This window comes from Dromiciops gliroides, chromosome 1 (assembly GCF_019393635.1).
Source record: "Dromiciops gliroides isolate mDroGli1 chromosome 1, mDroGli1.pri, whole genome shotgun sequence".
Taxonomy (NCBI): Eukaryota; Metazoa; Chordata; class Mammalia; order Microbiotheria; family Microbiotheriidae; genus Dromiciops; species Dromiciops gliroides.
In genome coordinates this window covers 387,856,106-387,879,664 of record NC_057861.1, presented here as the reverse complement: position 1 = coordinate 387,879,664, position 23,559 = coordinate 387,856,106, and the positions used below count along the sequence as shown (strand labels likewise).

At 39.0% G+C, this 23,559-nt stretch overlaps 1 protein-coding gene across 4 annotated transcripts in view; it reads left to right on the top strand.

The window, feature by feature from the left end:
* The window catches only part of NLN (neurolysin), a 138,158-nt gene that overhangs the window by 82,977 nt on the left and 31,622 nt on the right, over positions 1-23,559 (top strand). For all 4 annotated transcript variants that reach the window (XM_043976921.1, XM_043976918.1, XM_043976919.1 and 1 more), the window contains 3 exons: positions 2,879-3,014; positions 7,417-7,783; positions 10,695-10,896. In XM_043976921.1, coding sequence (XP_043832856.1) covers positions 2,879-3,014; positions 7,417-7,783; positions 10,695-10,896 — 705 coding nt within the window. The remainder of the gene's footprint in view (positions 1-2,878; positions 3,015-7,416; positions 7,784-10,694; positions 10,897-23,559) is intronic.

Sequence of the window (23,559 nt, the reverse complement as noted above, 5' to 3'; positions counted from 1 at the left end):
AAGACTTACATGAACTAATGCTGAGCGAGGTTAGCAGAACCAGGAAAACATTATACATAGTTACATCAGCAGTATATGGTGACTAACTATGATAGATTTAGCTCTTCTCAGTAATGCAGTGATCCAAGACAATTCCAAAAGACTCGTGATATAAAATGCTATGGAGTCTATGGAGTCTGAATGCAGATTGAGGCATACTATTTTCACTTTTGTTTTTTTTTTCTTGTGATTTTTCCCTTTTGTTCTGATTTTTCTTTCACAACATGACTAATGTGGAAATATGTTTAAACACGATTGTACTGTATAACCTCTATCAGATTACTTGCTGTCTTGGGGAGGAAGGAGGGGAAAAATTTAGAACTCTTATAAATCTTAGAAACTCTTATAAATCTTAGAAAAATGAATGTTGAAAACTATCTTCACATGTAATTGGGAAAAATAAAATACTGTTAAGTGGGGAGAAAAAACTGGACCACAAAGTGCTTAGCTTTTCCCTAAGGTTGTTGGCATATTAGTCAAACTCAACCATTTATTTTCTCTCCCTATAGTTGATTTGTGCCTCTTAAGAAGCACTCACAATAATGTACTTCATCCCTATCCCATAAAGCCTTTACTTCAGTGTTTTCTCATTTGTTACTTTTAAGGAAAATGATGAACAACTCATCTATTGGAACACACACAGTAGAAAGCACATTTATTTCCACGAATTCTGCAGTACAACAAATAGACAAGTAGTAAGTTGGTTAAGTGACCAAGTAACATGTTAGAGAATTATTTGCAAATATTCATTGATTCTCTAATGAAATCTATCTTAGTGGGGCAGCTCGGTGGTACCCTGAATTCAGGAGGACCTGTTTTCAAATCCGTCCTCAGACACTCGACACTTACTGGCCGTGTGACCCTGGGCAAGTCACTTAACCCTCATTGCCCTGAAATAAATAAATGAAATCTGTCATCAATCATCTTGTTGTGAACAAAAGTCTACTCAAAACTAGAATTAAAAATCTCAGGGTATCCATTCCAATCTTTATCCAGATTCCCATCATGTATAGTATTTGCTACACAATCAACCTCTCATGATCCTCCTCTCTTTTACAAGATCATTCTTTAGGTGGGTAGTCCATCTCTTGTCCATTGGCATTGATAATAAACCACCAGCTATCTTAGGATCATAAATTTAGAGACAAAAGGGATTTTCAATACCATTTATGGTCCAACCCCTTCTTTTTACACGTAGAAAACAGAAACCCAGTGATGTGAAGTAACTTTCTCAGAGACACACAGGTAATAAGTAGAAGAGTGAGGATTTGAACTCAGGTCCTCTGTTTCCAAATCTATTACTCTATCTACTTCCCCTTTATCATTTCACATCATAGAACACCTCCAATAAACCTGTTACCCGAATCATCACTGGTGTTTATCTTTTGTAATTTGTTCTCTTAGAGAGGTTCTTTCTATCGCTCATGGAATAATTATAAACTTCGGCACTTCAGGTTTGTTATGGCAGAACTATTAACAGCCAGAAAGTGAACACAAGTTGAATGAACATTATTGAAATTGTCATTTCTGAGCGTGATGTATTGGACAGAACACTAGACTTGGACTGAGATCAGAATTTCTACTTCTACCACAAATCATTATATTATTATGTAGCCAGTTGTGTCATCTTTCTGTGCCTAAATTTTCGGAATCAAAAAAATAGAGATGCTATCAAATGTCTTTGCATTCTTATAAATCTCAGTAAATAGCATGAAATTTGTACATGCACTTTGAGCTCTTTGGAAGATGCTATGTAAGTACAAATTACTGTTATGGCATCATTATCTTGCTAAAAAGGCAGACTTTATGACAGCAATAATTGTGCATGCTGACACTGAAATATTGTAAAATGGTCTCTGACATGATTTAATATTGGTTCCATAATAATAACGTTTAGCACTTTGAAAATGTAAACAGCTCTAAAAATACCTTGAAGATATCCATTTGTCAAACCTTAAACAGTTGTATAAGTTGGGCTTTGTATTATTATTCACATTTTCTAATTTAAATGCAAAAAGGTGAAATCATCTGCCTGTGGTAATAGCAATTTAATAATGGAGTCAATGGTAGAATTCAGAATTTGACTCTGAAGTTGTTTACCAGTTTTTGGCTTCAAATGGAAAGCAAGATTATAATTTTTAACAACTGAAAATTAAATATTACTTAAATTAAGGCATACTTCTGTTCAGCTATCTAGCAAATTCAAGTCCCAACCTCCAACTAACCCTCACTCCAGGTAAAAGGGAAGAAGGAAGCTAGTCCAAATTACTAGAAAGCCTGGCTTATGACAGTTTTTTTTTTAAGTAATCTAGTTTTATTGTGTTTATTGTCAAGTTATTGACAATTGTGAACTTTTTGACTGCATACAATTGATCCTAGATGTATTAACTTAAAAGAAAAAATTAAGTAAAAGAATTAAGATTAGTTGGAAATTATCATTTACTTTCAACCTTTGTTCATGATTCCTATTTCGTGCAGTCATTTTATAAGTTCTTAAATTATATAAATTCCAAAACTGGCATCTGGGATGTGATTGCTGTTGATGACATGGCTATACTTATAAAACAGAGATAAACACAGCTAGGAAGGAAATACATTTTTCCCCCCATAGGATCATAGTTCATTTCTGAGGAATTCCAGTATCTGCCCAACCCTGATAAATGTTATTTAAATTATAGCATTCTCAATGAGCCATTTACTAAAAAGTCTTCTAATGTTTGTCACTTCATATTACTGCAAAATACAACAAAAATAATTCTTTCCTTTTCAAAGTCTGTCTCCTGCTAATGACTCTCTTTATTTTATTTTATTATTTGTTTGTTTGTTTATTGGTTTTCAGGAAAACACCAAAATTCTGCAACAGCTACTTCCACTACGGGCCAAAGTTGCAAAATTACTTGGCTATAGCACACACGCTGACTTTGTGCTAGAACTTAACACTGCCAGGAGTACGAGCTGCGTTACTGGCTTTTTAGGTGGGTTCTAGTTTATAAACCATAGAATCTTTCTCTGTAATTCCTCCTTCTTTGGCTCTTTACATCACAGGAGCATTGCAGGAGGAACCAGAACTGAACAAGCTTATGCTCACCATTTTGTATGTTGATTTTTAGGATCGTATTTGTTTTTGTAGTAATGCTTAAGAACACTTTTTAAATCCCAACTAGAGATGTTATCACTTGGAGCAGCTAGGTAGTGAAGTAGATAAAGCACCAGCCCTGGATTCAGGAGGACCTGAGTTCAAATCCAGCCTCAAACACTTGACACATACTAGGTGTGTGACCCTGGACAAGTCACTTAAACCTCATTGCCCTGCAAAAAAAAAAAAAAAGAAAGAAATGTTACCACATCTCCTTGGTTTACTGCTACCAAGGACTAGCAAGTACTGAAAATTTCTGGGAGATGCACAGCAATACACTAGAAAATGGAGACAGGGTACTTACAAATAAAAGTTTTGAAATATATTTCTAAACCATTGGTTTGTGGTTGTCGTTTTTTAGTCCTGTACGACTTTTTGTGACACCATTTTGGGTTTTCTTGGCAAAGATATTGGAGTGGTTTTTGCCATTTCCTTCTCCAGCTTATTTTATAGATGAAGAAACTGAAGCAAACAAGGTTAAGTGACTTGTTCAGGGTCACAGAGCTGTAAGTGAATGAGCCAGATTTGAACTCAGGGAGATAAGTAAGTCTTCTTGACTCCAGGCCTGGCACTCCATCCACTGAGCCAATGAGCTGCTAAAGCATTGGTACCATATGAAATGTACAAGAGAACATATCACAGCATTTCTAACATTAAAACTATTTACTTAATAACTATCTTCACATCTGGTTTAAATAAGTCTTTTAAATCCATAGCTCTGTCAGCTGGTGTCACTTAGTCATGGACTTTATATCACCTTCCTCATCACCCTTTTGACAGACTCCAAAGGAACATTTATATTCATTCTCATTCTATTTCACCTTAAACTGAGGGATGGGTTTAACTCAGCTACTTTACACAAATTCTATTTGTTTACAAATAGCCTTGGTGTAGAGTTGTTCTTATTTTGAGATTATTACAATTTTCCTTCTACACCACTTTTTTTAACAAATTTTTATTGCTGTTTTCTATTTCTTATATAACCATAGTATTCCATGCAAACTTCCCCCTCCCCCTCCGCCTCCCAGAGAACCATCCCATTTGACAAACAGTATTTTTTTAAAGAAGAAGAAAAAAAAAGTCACCATAACTGATCAATAAAGAAATAGGCTAGAAGAGTCAGAAGTCCAAAAACATGCAGAAAATGCGACCTTTGGACTTCCCACCTCTACAGAGGAGCAGGTTGTGGGTGTCTTCTCATATCTCTTCATTCAAGTCTTGCTTAATCATTATAATTTTGTTATGTTTACTTTTGAATTTTTGGTTTGTCATCTCTACCACTCTTAAATTGCCATCTTTGGTATCCCTAGTCAAAGTATACATGCTAGCAGCATGGCAGAGTGGAAAGAGAGCTAGATTGAAATCCCAAATCTGCTACTTCCTTACTGTGTGACTGAAGCATAAATACTTTGGCCATATAATGAGAAGATGGGACTCATTGGGAAAGCGCCTGATGTTGGGAAAGATTGAAGGCAAAAGAAGAAGGGGCTGGCAGAGGGTGAGATGGATAGTGTCATAGAAGCAATGAGCACGTGCTTGTGCAGACTTCAGGAGATAGTGGAGGATAGAAGAGCCTGGCGTGCTCTGGTCCACAGGATCATAAAGAGTTGAACACAACTGAAACACTGAACAACAATACCTTAAGATTAGAGAGATTCTTTCTCTCTTAAAATTAGGCTGTAGCCAAGAGTTATTCTTATTCTTGCTGAAATTGCCACATTTTCCTAGAGGTCCATCTCAGACTTTTCCATCTCCTTTACTTTCAACACCTTCAGTTAAAATACTCTCTTCAGTATTAAATGTCCTTCCAGGAACTTAATTACTTTAGCATTGTCTTCCATCTAAATCAAAACTAGTATTCTCACATTAAAAAGACAAATAGGGGGGCAGCAAGGTGGCGCAGTGGATAAAGCACCAGCCCTGGATTCAGGAGGACCTGAATTCAAATCCGGCCTCAAACACTTGACACTTACTAGCTGTGTGACCCTGGGCAAGTCACTTAACCCTCATTGCCCTGCAAAAACCTCCGCCTCCTCCCCCCCCCCCCAAAAAAAGACAAAAAGAGTAGTAGATGGTGGCCTCAGAGCCAGAGACCTGGTTCCATGTCCTCTCTCAGATCCATATACGAGTTTGGACAAGCCGGTATACCAGGCAACTCTTTAAGACCTTCATTTATAGATGAGTTGTCACTTTACATTTGTGAAGGGAATTTCTATCCCCACAGGTCCAAAACATTCCTCCTCCCGTCTGCCACCTTCCTCCTTCCTCATCCCCGCTGAGGATAAATTTATACTCACTCTGGCCCTGCTGCTGACATGTTTCTCTCACAGGCTCGGTTGGAATGGCTTTCTCTATGCCCCTCCCCTAGTTCTTCCCCGTCTTAGATTTTCTCTTGCTTCTCAGAACTTCTCTCATGCTGCCCCTTTGTATCTCACAATATAGCAGTTGATTCTAAATTATACACCCCTTACAGAGTCAAGCGTGTCTTTCCTTGACTCAATAACACAGAACAATATACAAAACAACAGCTTAGTACAACCAAATACAATACAGATTCATAAAAGTGGGGTTTTGTCACAGTGTGTTAACCATTTAGGTGACCCTGGTGCAGGGGGCAAACATTTACAGAATGTAATTGCCTTGCCCCACCATTGGCCCCTCATAAAGATGACATAATGATAGGCCCAACTCCACCTGCCCAATGGGTTGTACTTTTTATAGACAAGATCAGCTACACAATTCAGATTATATTTGTGTATTCCCCCTTCCAGCTTCATGAGAGATATGAACCTTCTCCAGTAGAGAACCACATCTGTGAATTTGGTTTCTGTATTCCCTGGTTCCCTTAGTCATGACATTAGAAAGATGAAATTTCCTCTGAATTAATTCTAGCCAAAATGTCCATGTGAGAGAAAGGAGATCACATACTTAGCGGGGTTTAGGTACAAAATGTACCATGGGTAGAGAAGCCACAAAAACATTGTGGGAGAGGAAATTAGTGTTGCCCTTACAAATCCCTACAGTGAATTCAGTCAGCAAATGTTTACTGAGCATGTTCTCTATGCAGGAAGATGCTCTGTCCCCTTAGTAGATAAATGGCCAAAGGATATGAACAGTTTTCAAGAGAATTTGAAGATATCAATGACTATTTGAAAGCATGCTTCAAATATGATCAAGAGTAAGAGAAATGGGGGGCAGCTAGGTGGTGCAGTGGATAAGGCACCAGCCTTGGATTCAGGAGGACCTGAGTTCAAACCCAGCCTCAGACACTTACTAGCTGTGTGACCCTGGGCAAGTCACTTAACCCCATTGCCCTGGGGGAAAAAAAAAGAGTAAGAGAAATGAAGGTAAAAACAAAGATGATTGCCCCCCCCCAAAAAAAAACCAAACCAGAATCAGTAGACATTGCAGGGACTGTGGGAAAAGAGGAACACTAACACACTGCTGGTAAAGCAGTAAATTGATCCAACCATTATGAATATCAATTTGAAATCATGCAAGAAAAGTGACTAAACTGTCAGTACCCTTTGGCCTAGCAATTGAACATATTCCCCAAGTAAGACAGAAAAAAAAATGATCTAAAATATAACAAAATATTCATAGCTTGATGCAAAGGACCAAAAAAAAGTAAATGCCCATCAGTTTTGGAATGGCTGAACCATACCCCATTATATATCAGTGTTATCTACTGTTGTCTGATAAGAAATGACTGATATAAGGAATCCAGAGAAGGAGAAGAAGTTTAGTATGAAATGATACAAAGTTAAAAAAAAAAAAGAAATGATGCAAAGTGAGATAAGCAGAACCAAAGAAACACTAGACACAATGACTACAACAATATAAAATTTTTTAATCACTAAAAATGGAGTTTAAAAACATACAATGGTCATTCCTGAGAAGCAATGATATATGCCACTCTCGTCACATCAAAGGTACATTGTTAGATGTAGTCAGTTTTTGGTTCGTTCTTCCTTGTTGTGTGGTAGAGTTCAATCTGGAGGGGGAAAGAAGAGGAATTTTTTTCCATAAATGACTATGATATAAAGACAAAAAGCACCCCTCCCAAAGGTTTGTTTTGTTTTGTTTTTAAAGAGAACATTGTGTTAAAAAATACCAGAAATACATACCCTACATTCCCTAGCATGGTGTCTGGCATATAATAAATGTTTAATGAATTCTTGTTGAATGAATGAATTCCCCCGCTGAGAAAAACCAGAATACTGTCTTCATTGCCCTTACAGATGACTTAAGCCAGAAACTAAAACCTTTGGGTGAAGAAGAACGAGAGTTCATTCTGAATTTGAAGAAAAAGGAATGTGAGGAAAAGGGGTTTGAATATGATGGAAAAATCAATGCATGGGATTTGCATTACTACATGACCCAGGCAGAAGAACTCAAATACTCCATCAACCAAGAGAAGCTCAAGGAATATTTCCCAATGGAAGTGGTCACTGAAGGCCTCCTGAACATTTATCAAGAGGTGTTGGGCCTTTCGTTTGAGCAAGTGACTGATGCCCATGTCTGGAATGAAAGTGTTACTCTCTATACAGTGAAAGATAAAGCAACAGGAGAGGTATTAGGGCAGTTTTACTTGGACCTATACCCAAGGTAACTCTATCAGTTACTCTTCTCTCTTTCTCTCTCTCTCTCTCTCTCTCTCTCTCTCTCTCTCTCTCTCTCTCTTAGACTTCTACTGATAGTAATTCTGTCATATCCTTTGGGTTTGGTTATTTTTTAATTCGTGTTGTTGAGAGTCCACTAGTCTCCATTCTGGAATTAATCCTCTCAGCTTGGTTCTTTAACAGGTGTTCTTCTGAATCTCTTTTCCATTCTCTGAAAATGTCTGTGAAACCCATAGTAGGTCAGTTTTAGTCCTCAGTCTTGCTAGAGCAAAAGAAAACACAGTATCCCCAGGTCACTAATTGGCAGAAATTGCTCACCCACCAACTCTAGATGACTTCCTGTAGTTGCTGGGTAGGAGGATGAGTGACTATTTGGCCCATTTAGTGGCAGCTGGGTGACCATATCAATACTGTTATATAGTTCAACCAGTGTCCCCAGTGTGAGCTTTAGCTGTTCCATGCAATTTGATTGCTTAAAATAAAACCACTCCAAATGCTTATTTAAACTGAGAGGGGGCAACTAGGTGGTGCGGTGGATAAAAACACTGGTCCTGGATTCAGGAGGGCCTGAGTTCAAATCTGGACTCAGACACTTAACACTTACTAGCTGTGTGACCCTGGGCAAGTCACTTAACCCCAATTGCCTCACCAAAACCAAAACAAAACAAAAAAATAAATAAACTGAGAGGTACCAGGGAACATGTGGACCACAGTGATAGCTTTCAGAATTCTTTCTCAGGTCCCTTTCCAGGCTCAGGTGTGATTATTCTTGCCTGCAAGACTCCTTTACTATATATCTGCCAAGATACACTCAATATAACTTCTTAGCCTAGCATTTAAGGTCCTCCACAATCTGGTTCCAACCTACCTTTATTTCACACTACTCCCCTACATACTCTCTATGTTTCAGACAGAATGGTCTACCAGCTGTTCTCAGATCTCATCCTGTACTGTCCCACCTCCATGTGTCTTCACAGAGGCCATTTTCTATGTATAGAAAGCACTCCTTTCTTATTTAAATGCTTCTCTTCCTTTAAGACCAAACCAGTACTATCTCCTCCCTCCATGAAATCTGCCCTGATATTCACCCCTAGCTGAAAGTCGGTTATTCTGCCAGAATTCTTAGACCCTTCTTGCTGAAGTTCTCCTTTGTGTTAGTCACAGACGTTATACTTATCTGCAAGCATGGCACATCCCTCTTAGTAGGCATGGGCTCCTTGAGGCCCGGGACTGGTTTGGTTTGCTTTTTTTTTTTTCCTCTTCATCTCCCTAGGAGCTAGCATAGTGCTTTACATACCTTGGGCACTTTATTAGTTTGTTGAATTGAACTGAACTGGATACTCAGAGAATGGGCCCTACTCTTTTCTGAATTCTGGCCTTAGCTATGACTCTAATTATCTTTTGTGGGAGTGGAGAAAGCTCTGGGATGATTAGGATGTTTGTTCTATATGACATAGACTTTTAGCTACTTTGCCTGTTCTCTTCGTAAGGATAATCTTTCAGTCTAGAATCTAGATAAATGGTTCCTGCTTAGGTTTTTTGTTTTTTTTTTTTTTTTTTGGTTTGGTTGTCTGAGTAAGAACCACCCAGAATAGCTTCAAGACAGACCAACTCCTTGTTAACTGTAGCAGCTTCAGCAGGCAAGAGTCAGAAAGTGATGGGAGATGCTAGGAAGGGAAAAGACAAAACAAAGAAAAAAAGAAAAAAACCATAAACCTGAGGGCTTTTAGTCGTCCAGGGGAAAGGAAATCAAAGCTGGCCCTATGGCCTTCATTAGGTGACCTGCAGCTTTGAAGTTGCCATCCTTGATACTACTTCTCTCCAAGGAGAGGTAAGTTCATCCTGTATTGAGTGCCTCTTCTCAGGCCAAGGTAGAGTATTCTGTTTCAGACAAGACAGTCCCATTTATAAATTGACTGCTTTTGGTTGTATGATTTCTTCCCTTTTTGAATAGAGGAAGAATAGAATTGTTTGTGGTCTAATCTAGAATTGGATACTGACCTAAGAAGGGAAACAACCACTTGTATAAAATGAAAGCTACTTTTGACTTCAAATTTACTTTTACCTCTGTGGCTAATTACAAAAGCTGAACTGGTGCTGTCCTCAGAAATGACAAGAAGGATATTATTAAAATAATCTGGGTGGTCAAATATGCCAGGTCAGGAATAATTTTTATTCTAAGAGTCGTATTCCCCAATAAAGTGTTTTGATTACATAACTTCAAGGTGGTTTTTAACACTTTTACAGTCTGAATGCAGATCAAAGCATACTATTTTCACTTTATTTTTTTTCTTTTCTTTTCCCTTTTGGTCTGTTTCTTCTTTCACAATATGAGTAATATGGAAATATGTTTTACATGATTGCACATATATAGAGTACTTAAAATTCTTACCTTTTTAGGGAAGGAGGGAGGGAGAAAATTTGGAACTCAAAAATTTTTTATAAACAAATATTAAAAATTTTCTTTAGGGGGCAGCTAGGTGGCACAGTGGATAAAGCACTGGCCCTGGATTCAGGAGTACCTGAGTTCAAATCTGGCCTCAGACACTTGACACTTACTAGCTGTGTGACCCTGGGCAAGTCACTTAACCCCCACTGCCCCACCAAAAAACAAATTTCTTTACATGTCATTGGAAAAAACAAAATGCTGTTTAAAAAAAAAAAAACAACCTTTCACAAAAATCCCAAGCTACCTTGTTTGCCACAGGGTGGATAAAGTGTAATAAGAAGTTTTTGGTAATGCTTACAACAGACCATATCCTTATGTTTCTACCTTCTTCACCCTTGGCATGCTTTAGTGGCTGACTGTTATTTGTAAGAGTTCTCAGCCTGTGCATCACAGGCACTTAATATATGTCTTCATCCTCTTTATGTGTTTCTGTGTCTCTTTAACTCAGGGAAGGAAAATATGGCCATGCAGCCTGCTTTGGCCTCCAGCCAGGCTGTCTCCTACCTGATGGTAGCCGAATGATGTCTGTGGCTGCCCTGGTAGTAAATTTCTCCCAGCCTGCTGCAGGCCGTCCCTCCCTGCTGAGGCACGATGAGGTGAGGACCTACTTCCACGAGTTTGGTCACGTCATGCATCAGATATGTGCACAGGTGAGTGGCTTTTAAAAAATCTTTCATTCTAAAAAACCCCATTGTTGGCACTGCTTTGTTCCAGATCTGGTGTTTTTTTCTTCTTTTGACTGGTGTCGTGTTTTGTCACCTAAAATCCCTTTTTTCTCCCCCATGAACTAAACCCATTCAAAAGTTTTGCCATTATTCTACAACAGTACAAAGGTGTAACCATTTGTTTCTTTTCTCTTCTTAATGTTTTTTTTCCATTTAATAAGCTTTTCTCTCACTCCTACCTCCTTCTGTCTATCCCCATCAAGAAAGAAAAATAAAACTGTTTTCAAAGGCGCAAAAAAAGTCTCATTCTGCATATTGAGTCCATCATAAACCCTATAAAATCACAGTTAGTCATTGATCAGAAATCTTCAGACAAAAACCTTTGGCTTATTAATCTTCTTGTTACCACATCCTACTTCAGGGGCATAAGCCATTGATGAATAAGCCCAAGAAAGCCCAGCTTATGGAAAGAGAGCAGATCCCTATGGTCCAAGGCAGGTTGGGTACCATATACTGGCTTCTCTTTTCATTTATATTTTTCCCTGTAAGGCATTGGTGTAGACCACATAAATTATCTGAGATTTGATCTGTTTCTTGTGCTTTTGTTTACTAACTTGAGTTTTATATGCTTTATTTACTGGAGATGCCATCTTTTATCTTATAAAACGATGCAATCAGTGTGTTAAAATTTCAATCATAATGTGATTATTTCCCCTTTCCCTTTGCTTTGAATGAAAGTCATTCAAAATACTTGAAAAATTCATCCCAAGGTACCTGAATAGCTGTTCCATGGCACCAATGAGCCATATTTCAATAGTTCTTCCATAGTGGCCCACCCTGTGAATTACTTTTCCCCCCCTCTAAGCAGTCCTGTTTTTTTGTTTTGGTTTGGTTTGGTTTTTTTGCAGGGCAATGAGGGTTAAGTGACTTGCCCAGGGTCACATAGCTAGTAAGTGTTGTGTCTGAGGCTGGACTTGAACTCAGGTCCTCCTGAATCCAGGGCTAGTGCTCTATCCACTGCACTACCTAGCTGCTCCCCATCCTGTTTTATTTTTTCTACAACTAAAATAAATGTTTTAGAAAGTTCAAAAAATATAGAACTTTAAAAGGTAAAATCACCCCAGAAGCTATCAGCAGACCTGGAAACATGAATTCCTAGTAGGCTGAAAGAGAACAGGGTGTGATGATTAAAACTAAGAATTCTATTCATATTTCCCAATTTGTTTAGGGTGCCCCCTTAGATTCTATGTTTTTGCTACAACCAAGAAACCAGCTCCTTCAATCTTGAAAATCATGTTTTTCACTGCATTTAAAGTCTTCCTTTTTTCTTTTTTATAAAGGATGGCTTTCTGGGAGAGGGTAAGAGTAGGGGTGCACAGAGTGGGAAAGGTGGGTGATAGACAAGATGTCAATAGAAAAAATATTTTTTAAAAACCACATAATTAGGACTATACTATTTTATACTATCAACTCCTACCTCATCAGTACAGCTGAACATGATGCATTTATCAGGTTGGAATCTCTCCTTTACAGCAGAAGAACATATCCAGCAGTGTGAGCTTTGCCTGACCTCATTAATGCACACAAATGTGTCACATCCTGCAGAATAGGGCTTTAATACATTACATTGATTATCTCTGAATAACTATAATTTCTGATTTGCCTGGCTCTTAATTCTTTCAAGTGTTCCCATAGTCCATAGGGGCCTTAAGATATATTTAAAGGGGCAGCTAGATGGCACAGTGGATAGAGCACCGGCCCTGGAGTCAGGAGTACCTGAGTTCAAATCCGGCCTCAGACACTTAATACTTACTAGCTATGTGACCCTAGGCAAGTCACTTAACCCCAATTGCCTCACTAAAAAAAAAAAAAAAAAAAAGATATATTTAAAGAGCAATATTTGGAGCCAGTGTTTAGTGGATTTGTTTTCCTGAGTTATTGATAGGACCTACCAAGGCCCAGCTGCATAACAGTTTCAGAGCCCTTTTTTTCTTCTCTAAACAGCATGGTGGTGCTTTGGTATCATTTCCATGTATAGGAATAGCCTGTCTTGTCTGTCTGGGAAAGACTGAGTGAATAAATAACTTGCAACACACGTTTAGCAAATTAGCTTGAGAGATGGTGGTTCAGTGGATGAGTCCTCCACCACAGCTGTCTGGAGATTTTTAGCCTGTTGGGCTTGTCTTAGGAATGGTTAGATGTGTTGGCAGGACAGGCCAGTTTTCAGACATGTGGCAGCACTGGTTCAGTGTTTGGTCATTATCTTAGAACTAGATAGTCAGTAAATGCATTTCATCAGCATTTCCTTGTGTTGGCACTACTAAGTCATTTGTAAGATAACAATCAAAAGGTAGAATATCCTGGTATCTGTTCCTGTTTCATGTCCTCAGTAATCACTGGCATTTTCAAGTCCTATGCCCTTATCAATGAGATAGGACCATAGGTAGGTAAGAGAAACAGACAAATAGGCAAGTAGATAGATTTTTCTAACCAGCCTCCACTCTGATTTCAGTGTTGGTTTGTGATTTGAGCACAATCATAAGGTTTACATGATATTAAGTCAGGATGACAACTTTGACACATTAATATTCCAGGACTAGAGTAAAACCTTGTAAATCTGGAAGTTAAAAGATGAGGAGAGAATAAAGGGAAGGGAAGGACTTCATGTTATTATTGGATCATATTGGATTTTTATAAAAGAATCTAATCAGCTTTGACATATTGGTGATTGTCAACAAGCCAATATTACATTAATCAGGAGATAGCATAGTGTAATCAAAAGAACACTCTGCATTAGGTACCTGGAAACCTAACTTCTTCTCTCTGTACTACTCAGTAGGCAAGCAGTCAAATCCCACTGATCTCACTTTTGTTGAGGGTCAAATTCAGTAATGTGAAAGTCAGTTATATGCATTTATTAATCACTTACCACATGCCAAGCCCTGTAATAAACATAGAGGACACAAAGAAAGACAAAAGACAGTTGCTACCCTCAAGAAGCTCACAATCTAATGGGGGAGACAACACGTAAACCACTATTTATGAACAAACTATGGACAGGATAAACTGGAAATACTCAACAGTGGTTTGAGGTTTTCTGGCAGAGATACTGGAGAGGTTTGCCATTTCCTTCCCCAGTGCATTTTACAGATAAGGAAACTGAGGCAAACAGGGTTAAGTGACTTGCCCAGGGTCACACAGCTAATGTATTTGAGCTCATCTTCCTGATTCCAGGCTGGGAGTTCTATCTACTGTGCCATTGAGCTGTCCTGTCCTTTTTCACCTTATACTTATTTGTTTACCTGCCACCCATCCCCAGGTAGATTGTAAACTCCTTGGAGACATTGTTGTTTTACGTTTGAATCCTCAATGCCTTACTTTAAGTTGGCACTTGATAAATGTGTTGACTAATAAATGTGTCACATGATGCATTCCACTTCAGCCCCTACCCTAACTACCCCTAACTTTGACACCTGGGTCTTGCCCTTGTGACCTCTTGCCTGGAGTGTTACAGTAGCCTCCTAATTGATCCTCCTGCCTCAAGTCTCTCCTGACTCCAATCCATACTTGACAGAGCTGCCAAGTGATTTTACCTGAAGTGCAGGTCTGACCGTGTCACCTTCCTCCTCAATCAATGCCCTATTACCTTCAGGATCAAATGTAAAATCCTCTGTCTGACATTTAAAGCTCTTTACGGCCTGACTGCTTCCTCCCTTTACAGTCTTTTTACACATTTCCCTCTTCTTTGCCCTCTCTGGTTCAGACATATTGGCCTGCTTGCCATTCCTCACACAAAATAGCTCCATCTCCCATCTCCATTCCTTTCTACTTCCTGTGCTCCCACACCTGAAATGCCCTCCATCCTTACCTGTATATCTTAGAATCCCTGGCTTGCTTCAAGATACAGTTTAAGCTTTTCTCATTTTCCCCAAATTCTAGTGTTGTTACTCTCCAAACTACCTTGTATTCATTTTCTTTATGTTCTGTACATATTTACAAAGCGCATTTTCTCTTCCCCATTCAAATGTAAGTTGTTTGGAGGCAGCTAGGTGGCGCAGTGGATAAAGCACCAGCCCTGGATTCAGGAAGACTTGAGTTCAAATCCATCCTCCGACAACTTGACACTTACTAGCTGTGTGACTCTGAGCAAGTCACTTAACCCTCATTGCCCTGCAAGAAAGAAAGAAAGAAAGAAAGAAAGAAAGAAAGAAAGAAAGAAAGGAAGGAAGGAAGGAAGGAAGGAAGGAAGGAAGGAAGGAAGGAAGGAAGGAAGGAAGGAAGGAAGGAAGGTAGGAAGAAAGAAAGAAAGAAAGAAAGAAAGAAAGAAAGAAAGAAAGAAAGAAAGAAAGAAAGAAAGAAAGAAAGAAAGAAGAAAGAAAGAAAGAAAGAAAGAAAGAAAGAAGAAAGAAAGAAAGAAAGAAAGAAAGAAAGAAAGAAAGTTGTTTGAGGGCAGGGATTTTTTTCACTTCTCTTTGTATCCCCCAGTACTCAGTATAAAGCCTAGCATCTAGTACAGGTTTTTAAATGCTTACTGATTGGTTGTTTTTGTTGAATTGAATTGTGTAGAACTGAACTTTTTAAGGAGAAATATATGGCATTTGTAAAACTGCACCAAAGTAAGCTGAAAAATGTTAATACCTAGGGGGTAACATACAGTTACTTTGGAATAGGGGTTCTTACCCTGGGGTCTATAACTTTGTTTTTTAATATTTTGGTGACTGTATTTCACTATACATAATTGGTTTCCTTTGTAATTCAGTGTATTTTATTTTATGCTTTTAAAATCATTATCCTGAGAAGAGTACTCAATCTGCAAAAAGGGTCCATGATACAAAAAAGGTGAAGAACCCATTGCTTTAGAATTAAAGAATTATACAATGCCATGCACATGTATTGTTCCTCCTTGTCTGGGGCCCTCTATGGAGTCCAGTGTCAACGGCTTGTTCATTGTCAGTATTCCATAATCATATTGGGAATTCACAGGAATACAAAGAGTCAATTAACATTAGGTAACAACCAGGCAGGGTCCAGAGTCAACCAGGATCCAGCCCCATAGTCTAGAAACAGTTGTTGACAGTTCAGAGCTGTTGAAATGCCAAGAGACAGAATTGTCAGGTGGAGCAGAGTCTACAGGGGCTGGCAAACTATGAAGTGGAGGGGGTTGGGTTTTTGTACAGCCCTCGAGCCAACAACAGTTTTTACATTTTAAATCCTTTAGTTTATATTCAAACTTTATTTAAAACTGCTCTTGGCTCGAGAACTATACAAAAACAGACCTCCAGTTTGCCAACCCCTGGATTTTAGTACTAAATACCCCAGAACCGAGCTCATCCAAAGGGTATATTTTCTCTTTTGATTCTATACATTTCCTGCTCAAGCTACCATTTAAAAAATCTTAGTTTAGGGGTAGCCACACCTACACACACCAGTATCCTAGCCAAACTTTAGCAGTTATATTTGCCTTGATATTTGCTTTCAGAGCTGAAACTGTACCTGGTGGAGCCTCACCCTTCTTGAATAAAAACAATTTAAAAGAGAGAAGGCTGCCTACTAATGAGAAACAGCTTGATGTAGTGGGTAAAGGACCACATAAAGTTCAAAAGACCTGAGTTCAGATCCTGCTGCAGAAACTCACTTGCTGGGGCAGCTAGGTGACGCAGTGGATAGAGCACTGGCCCTGGAGTCAGGAGTACCTGAGTTCAAATCCGGCCTCAGACACTTAACACTTACTAGCTGTGTGACCCTGGGCAAGTCACTTAACCCCAATTGCCTCACTAAAAAAAAAAAAAAAGAAACTCACTTGCGTGGAAGTTGTCAATTCACTTAACCTTTCTGAGCCTTGGTTTCCCCATCTGTTAAATGAGTATTTTAATACACGCAATACCTACCTCGAGGGGTTGTCAGGAGGCTCAGATTGAGATAATATGTGAAAAGCATGTTGTAAATTTTAAAACATTTCATAATTTTCAATTATAATTGCTATTAGAATTTCTCTTTCTGAAGTAAGAACAGAAAAGACTGGACGAGTATTAAAGATAAGAATATTTGTTTTGCATGACTTCATATGTATAATGGGTATCTTGTTTCTTGCCTTCTCAATGGATGGAGGAGGGGTGAAGGAAGGGAGAGTGTTTGGAATTGAAAATAAAAATTCAAAATAAATTTAAATGAAGGAAAATTAACATATTAGGAAGAAAATTTAGTCAGAGTTTTTCCAGCCTGGATAGAGGTAGAAGAGAAAAGAGACCCAGAAAAGGAACCCATCTCTCAACCCCAGGCAACCTAGCCATCTTCTGGCTGACTAAAACTATCACCTCTTTTTCTCTTTGCTATCGTTTGAATGTCAGGCTAATGAGCTGAGGTTAATACAGGTCAGTTTTTAAAAATACCTCATTATTTGAAATTGAGTAGTAATTTACTGATATCCATCTGTTAAGGAGGAGATAGAAATGAAAAGCACTTTGTCAGTAAGGAAACACTCTGTGATGCAAGTAGCCAGGGAGGAGAGAACTGATCTAGGAAGTTGTCTCCAGCATTCCAGTTTCCTTTTGCCCCTGACTGCAGGCAACTAATGCATGTGTCATTTTATACATCTGCAAAATAGAAATGATGAAACTGACCTACTTGAATTGTGGGGATGTTGTATAGATAACAATAATAATAATTTTCCTTGATATAGCACTCTAAGGGTTACAAAATGCTTTCTTCACAACAACCCTGTGAGAAGGGCAGTTAATAAGTAACAAAATTCTGACTAAAAGTGTGATTCATATTCATTCTTCTTATTACTGCTATTACTTCCAGTGATTGATAGGAATGCTAGGTCACTTGGGACAAGAGCCAGTGGTGTTTCAGCTTTCTCTTTGTGGGTTGCAACTGTCCCTTTTCTGTGGCTGAATTTATTCACTTGGAGGACATCTCCATATTCTTTGAATTTAACTGTAGAGCTTTCAGATCCAGAAGCCTCTGCCTGAGCAACATGGCTCAGGAATCAAGAATGTGGGATAACCCAGAACAAGCAAGGTCAAATCTCATGAGATGAGTCTTTTTTACCAATCAATTCTCATCATTGATTTGAGGAGTCTCCTTCATCTCTCTTGGGGTTCTGGCTTATGAAAACAACCCTTAGGTGGGACTACTAAAAACAGGTTTTTTAATTAGGAGGACAAGCCAGGTGACGTTGTTGTTCAAGTAAAACCAAGTTGTAGTTCAGAATTTTCAGTGGTTCAGTTCAGACAAAGTTTACTTTGGCACACTCTTGATGTATGACCTGGCAGGTTAATCTCTCTTTATAGTATCAAGTCATCTGTTGTAGATTCTGCTGGAGCATAAGTGCTCTTAATGAAGTATATTTTAGGCATCCTACTATTGTCTATTGAAGAGAATAATGAAGAAAAATCTGGACTTCAGGAAACCTTTCTCCTCTCCAGGATTTTTAACCAGGCTGGAGTTCATGCCTGCATTGTTTTTCAGGCATTTCATGTCAGAATATTTCCTGCAGCAATAGTATCTGGTAATTTTTGGGGTTGCCACCTAACTGGGTGGTGATTCAGTGGATTACTCTACTTATTTTGTGGGACATTGAATCTAATTTAAAAATACCGTAGTATCTCTGGAATGCTTGTTAACATTGTTGACTAATTCTCAGAGCTAGTTTACTCCAACACCATACAATTTTTCACAGAGAACTATACGAAGGATTTAAGGAGTGTACGGATGAGTCAGAGAGCTGGAAAATTGAACTTGCCCCAGTACCAGAACAGTGAATAATTCAGAGGCCACTTGCACCCACTGAGAAGGCTGCTTCTCTCCCCTGCTCCGAAGCCCCAGTGTAGGGCTGGCTCCATTATGCAGACAGAGGGGTTCTCAGCCTCTGTTGGGCCTAGTGCTTTCCTATCTATGGTTTTTGTTACTGCTGTTGTTTTGTGGGGTCACATACCAGTAGCGTCTAGCTATGAATTCTTTTCTATTTGGGCCTTTTAGCTGTTTGTTGGAAATGGAGCCTTTGAATTTTGCTGGGTCTGTGCTGCTTTTATTTGAAAAAAATATTCAAATGGAGTTGCCTTGAGGGCACACAGAGAATCGGCATGACTGACTTGTCGGAAAATTAGTGAGTGATGGATCTATTTTTAGGCTCCCCTCCCTCAGAATATTTCCTTTTGTTCCTCAGAAGACATTGTTGATCTGTTCATTCACTGGCTGTGCCCCCCCCCTTCTCTCCACCTACAGGATGGCTTGTGAACAGAATAAGCCTTCTCTTCTCTACCCGGGTGACAGAAACATTCCATTGGTTCTTTTCTTGCATCTTAGCTCTTTCTTGTTAGACATTCGTTTGTTCAGCCTTTCTCAGAGCACTGAGACTCCAAGTCTTTGTTCTCTGGGGTTGATGGGTTTTTCCCCTCATAAGCAAATCATTTAAAAATGATTTGCATAGACATGATATGCATGTCAACCATCAAGACTGCATTTTTTTCTGAACCATTAAGTGGTACCGGGTGACACTATAATGTTAGCTTTATTCTGTGTGGTAATGTTTATTTAAAAATTAGAATCTTCAGAGGTTTGCTTGCTTCAGCTGCAGATTAATCAATCATTTACTAAGTGTTTACAATGTGCTAGAGAGTCTGCTAGCTACTGGCATTTCCTTCACCAAGGTGAGACAATTTCCTCCCTCAGGGAGCTTACCTTCTACTGTGACAATATAACATGGTCACAGATTAGTCAATCAACGAGTAGTTAAGTATTAAGTGCCTACTATGTGCCAGGTGAAACAAACCCTATTGTCAAGGAGTTTACATGCAGATAAATAAGTACAAGGTACTTTAAAATTTTTTATTTATTTTTTACTTATGGAATAAAACAAGCATTTCCATAATATAGTATCATTTTTTAAAAAAGATGGTTGCACATGGAACTGCAAATCTATTATATACAACTTACTGTTCCTTTTAAATATACAATCAAGTTATGGTGTAAAATTTTTTTCTTCTCTCTCTCCCCTCCCAGCCCAGAGATGGCTATCATTAGATGCAAATATGTGAATTTATGTAAAAATCATTCTATCCATACCTCTATTTATCAGTTCTTTCTCAGGCAACAGCAGGTGGGCCATTTTGGCCAGAGCATAAAATATATATGACTGGGAATAATGTGTAATCAACCTGAAAAGATAGGTGGAGCCAGATTGTAAAAGGCTTTAAATGCCAGACAGAGTTTGTATTTTATCCTACAGGTAATATGAAGCTAGTAAAGTTTCTCATATAAGAGAGTAATACAGTCAGACCTGAACTTTAGAAATATGAATTTTAGGGGCAGCTAGGTGGTGCAGTAGATAGAGCACTGCCTGTGAATTCAAGATCTGAGATCAAATCCAGTCTCAGACACTTATTAGCTTTGTGACCCTGAACGAGTCACTTAACCCTGATTGCCTCAAAAAAATAGAAATATGAATTTAGAAACATTTATTAAGCACTTGCTATGTGCCACACACCCTGCTAAGTACTAGAGAAACAAAGAAAGGCAAAAATAGTTCCTGCCCTCTAGGACAATAGATTCTAATAGGGAGACAAGATGGAAGCTGATGAAAGCCTCCTACATAACTGGGATCTGAGCTATCTTAAAGGAAGCCAGGGAAACATAAGAGGCTAAGGGGAGGAGACAGTATTTCAGGCATGGGGGATAACCAGTGCAAAGACATGAAGATGGGAGAGATGCAGCGTCACGTTCTCATAATAGCTCATTGTTGTTGTTGTTCAGTTGTGTCCAACTTTTCATGACCCAATTTGGGATTTTCTTTACAGAGATACTGGACTGGTTTGCCATTTCCTTCTCCAGCTCATTTTACAGATGAGGAAACTGAGGCAAACAGGGTTAGGTGACTTGCCCAGAGTCACACAGCTAGTAAGTATCTGAGGTCAGATTTGAACTCCTTGATTCCAGGCCCAGGCCTCTATCCACTGCACTATCCAGAATAACTAGATAGTAGAGTATGAGGAAAGGAGTTATATGTAAAATTGGAAAGATAAAAGGGGGCCACATTATGAGCTTCAGACAGCAAACAGCGGGCATTATATTTATGCTGGAGGCAATCAGGAGCCAAAGGAGTTTATCAAATAGAGGAGGTGACCTGTGCTTTAGGAAAATCACTCTGGTAGCTTTGAGGTGTACTGGAGGGGGGAAAATCATGATGATGTGAACATTTATGTGGCACTTTAAGGTTCACAAAGACCCTTAAACATATTCTCTCTTTTGAGACTCACAACAACCCTGGGAGGTAGGGGCTCGTACTATCCCCATTTTAAAGATGAGGAAATGGAGGCAAATAGAAGTTAAATGACTTACCCAGGGTAATACAACTAAGGTATGTGGGACACTGGATTTGAACTTGGGTCCAGTGCTCTCTCCACCTAGCTACCTACTGGGGATTCTTGAAGCAGAAAATCCTGTAATCCAGATGAGAGGTGAGATGGACCTGAACTAAGGTGGTGACTGTGTGAGTGGAGAAAAGAGGATATAGACGGATGCTCTGGTAAAGTTAAAAAAGATAAAATCAGGGGCAGCTAGGTGGCGCAGTGGATAGAGCATCGGCCCTGGAGTCAGGAGGACCTGAGTTCAAATCCGGCCTCAGACACTTAACACTTACTAGCTGTGTGACTCTGGGCAAGTCACTTAACCCCAATTGCCTCACTAAAAAAAAAAAAAAAAGATAAAATTTGGCAACAGATTGGATATGTGGAGTGAACCAAAGCAAAGATGTGAGGATGACCCTTAGGTTTGCAGGCCTAAGTGACTGAGAAGATGGAGATACTCTCAATAATAATAGGGAAGTTTGGAAGAAGAGTGTGTTTGACAGGGAAAGATGATTTTATTTTGGACATGTGGAGTTTGAGATTTCTATGAAGAATCTAGGTGGAGATATCCAGCTGACAATTGGAGATACAGGGTTAGAATTCAAAAGAGGGGCATCTAGGTGACTCAGTGGATAGAACGCTGGCCCTGGAGTCAGGAAGACCCAAGTTCAAATCCAGCCTAGGCCTCAGACACTAACTGTGTGGCCCTGGACAAGCCACTTATCCCTGACTGCCTCAAAAAATAATAATAATAAAAGAATTCGAATGAGATAAGACAGGTAGGTTTAGGAGACTTCTGTATGTAGATGGTAGTTAGACCTATGGGATAAAATCAAGATGGAGTATAGGGAAAATGACCCATAGCACTGACTCATTGAGAATTTTTGCATCACAGCCCTATTTTCAGCCATCTCAGCTATAAGGAAGTCGAAACTACAGCCTAGGAAATAAAAGGAGGCTTTACCCTGTGCCCCCAGTTCACAGCAGCAATTAAGCCACCCTGTTTTGGAACTCCCACCCTAGGGCTGAACTGATCTGGGAGTAATTCAGGGAGTGCCAACTGGCCTAGCCCACTCTAAGGAGCAGACTCCAGACTAGATAATGTTCCCTATCACTTGCAGTCCTTTGCTCTATCACCACACCCTTACTTCCCCATGCCCTTTCTGTTTTCTGCTCTTGGTTCAGTAATCCAAACAGTACTAAAATGGCTTCTAGCCCCATGAAGTGATCAATTACCCAATGCTCCACTCACCTTTCTGTCATTCCTTAGACCAAAATTCCCTTTCCTGGCTACACTTCAACTTTATCTATCATCTGCCCCACTAAAATACAAACTTCTTTTTTTTTTCTTTTAAATACAAACTTCTTGAAAGCAACAACTGCCTCCTTTTTGTGTTTGTGTTCCCAGGGCTTAGCCCAGTTTCTGAGACAGAGTAAGCACTGTATAAATGGTTGTTCATTCAAATAACTTTATTTACTATAGACAAGTTTGTATAAGGTGGTCCTGTTTTAGACTTTTTTCAAGAGGACATAGTTACTGAGGTACCAAAATCACTTTATTATGTTACTTTCCATATGAGGCAATTCTATTGCATTTATTGTTGTTCAATTCTGTCTGACTCTTCGTGACTCCATTTGGGGTTTTCTTGGCAGAGATACTGGAGTGTTTTGCCATATTCTTCTCCAGCTCACTTTACAGATGAGCAACTAAGGCAAACAGGGGTCAGTGGCTTGTCCAGGGTCACAAAGCTGATAAGTGTCTGAAGTCAGATTTGAACTCAGGTCTTCCTGACTCTAGGCCTGGTGATCTATCCACTGTGCTACCTTTTCTTGCATAGAATCTACCAATGGAAAGCTTTACAGTAAGGCAAACTGACATTTGTTTAGTTTGGGGGCAGATACAGAGATAAACAAAACAGGAACTCTGTCCTCAAGAAGCATAATTAATAGCAACAAAGCAAAGTGGAATATGAAAAATGGAAAAGGGATGTGTGAAGATGTTAAAAGAACAAGATGTTTAAAGAAAAGGGAGATTAATTCTGTCTGAAGGTCCAGAGAAAGGTATAAAGAAAACATTTACTGTATCATAAAGAAAGGTAGTTAGTCAGGATCCACAATCCCAGACCAGAACTCTAAAATACTTAACATTCTGCCCCTCAAAGATCCCTTCCTCAAAGATTACCTGTTAGAATTTAGATTCCTTGGGGATTCTTGAGAGTAGCAGCAGAAAAAAAAATCTGGCTACTAATTCTAATTTTCTCTATTCTTTGATACTTGTGGTTCCTACCTCAATAATCAG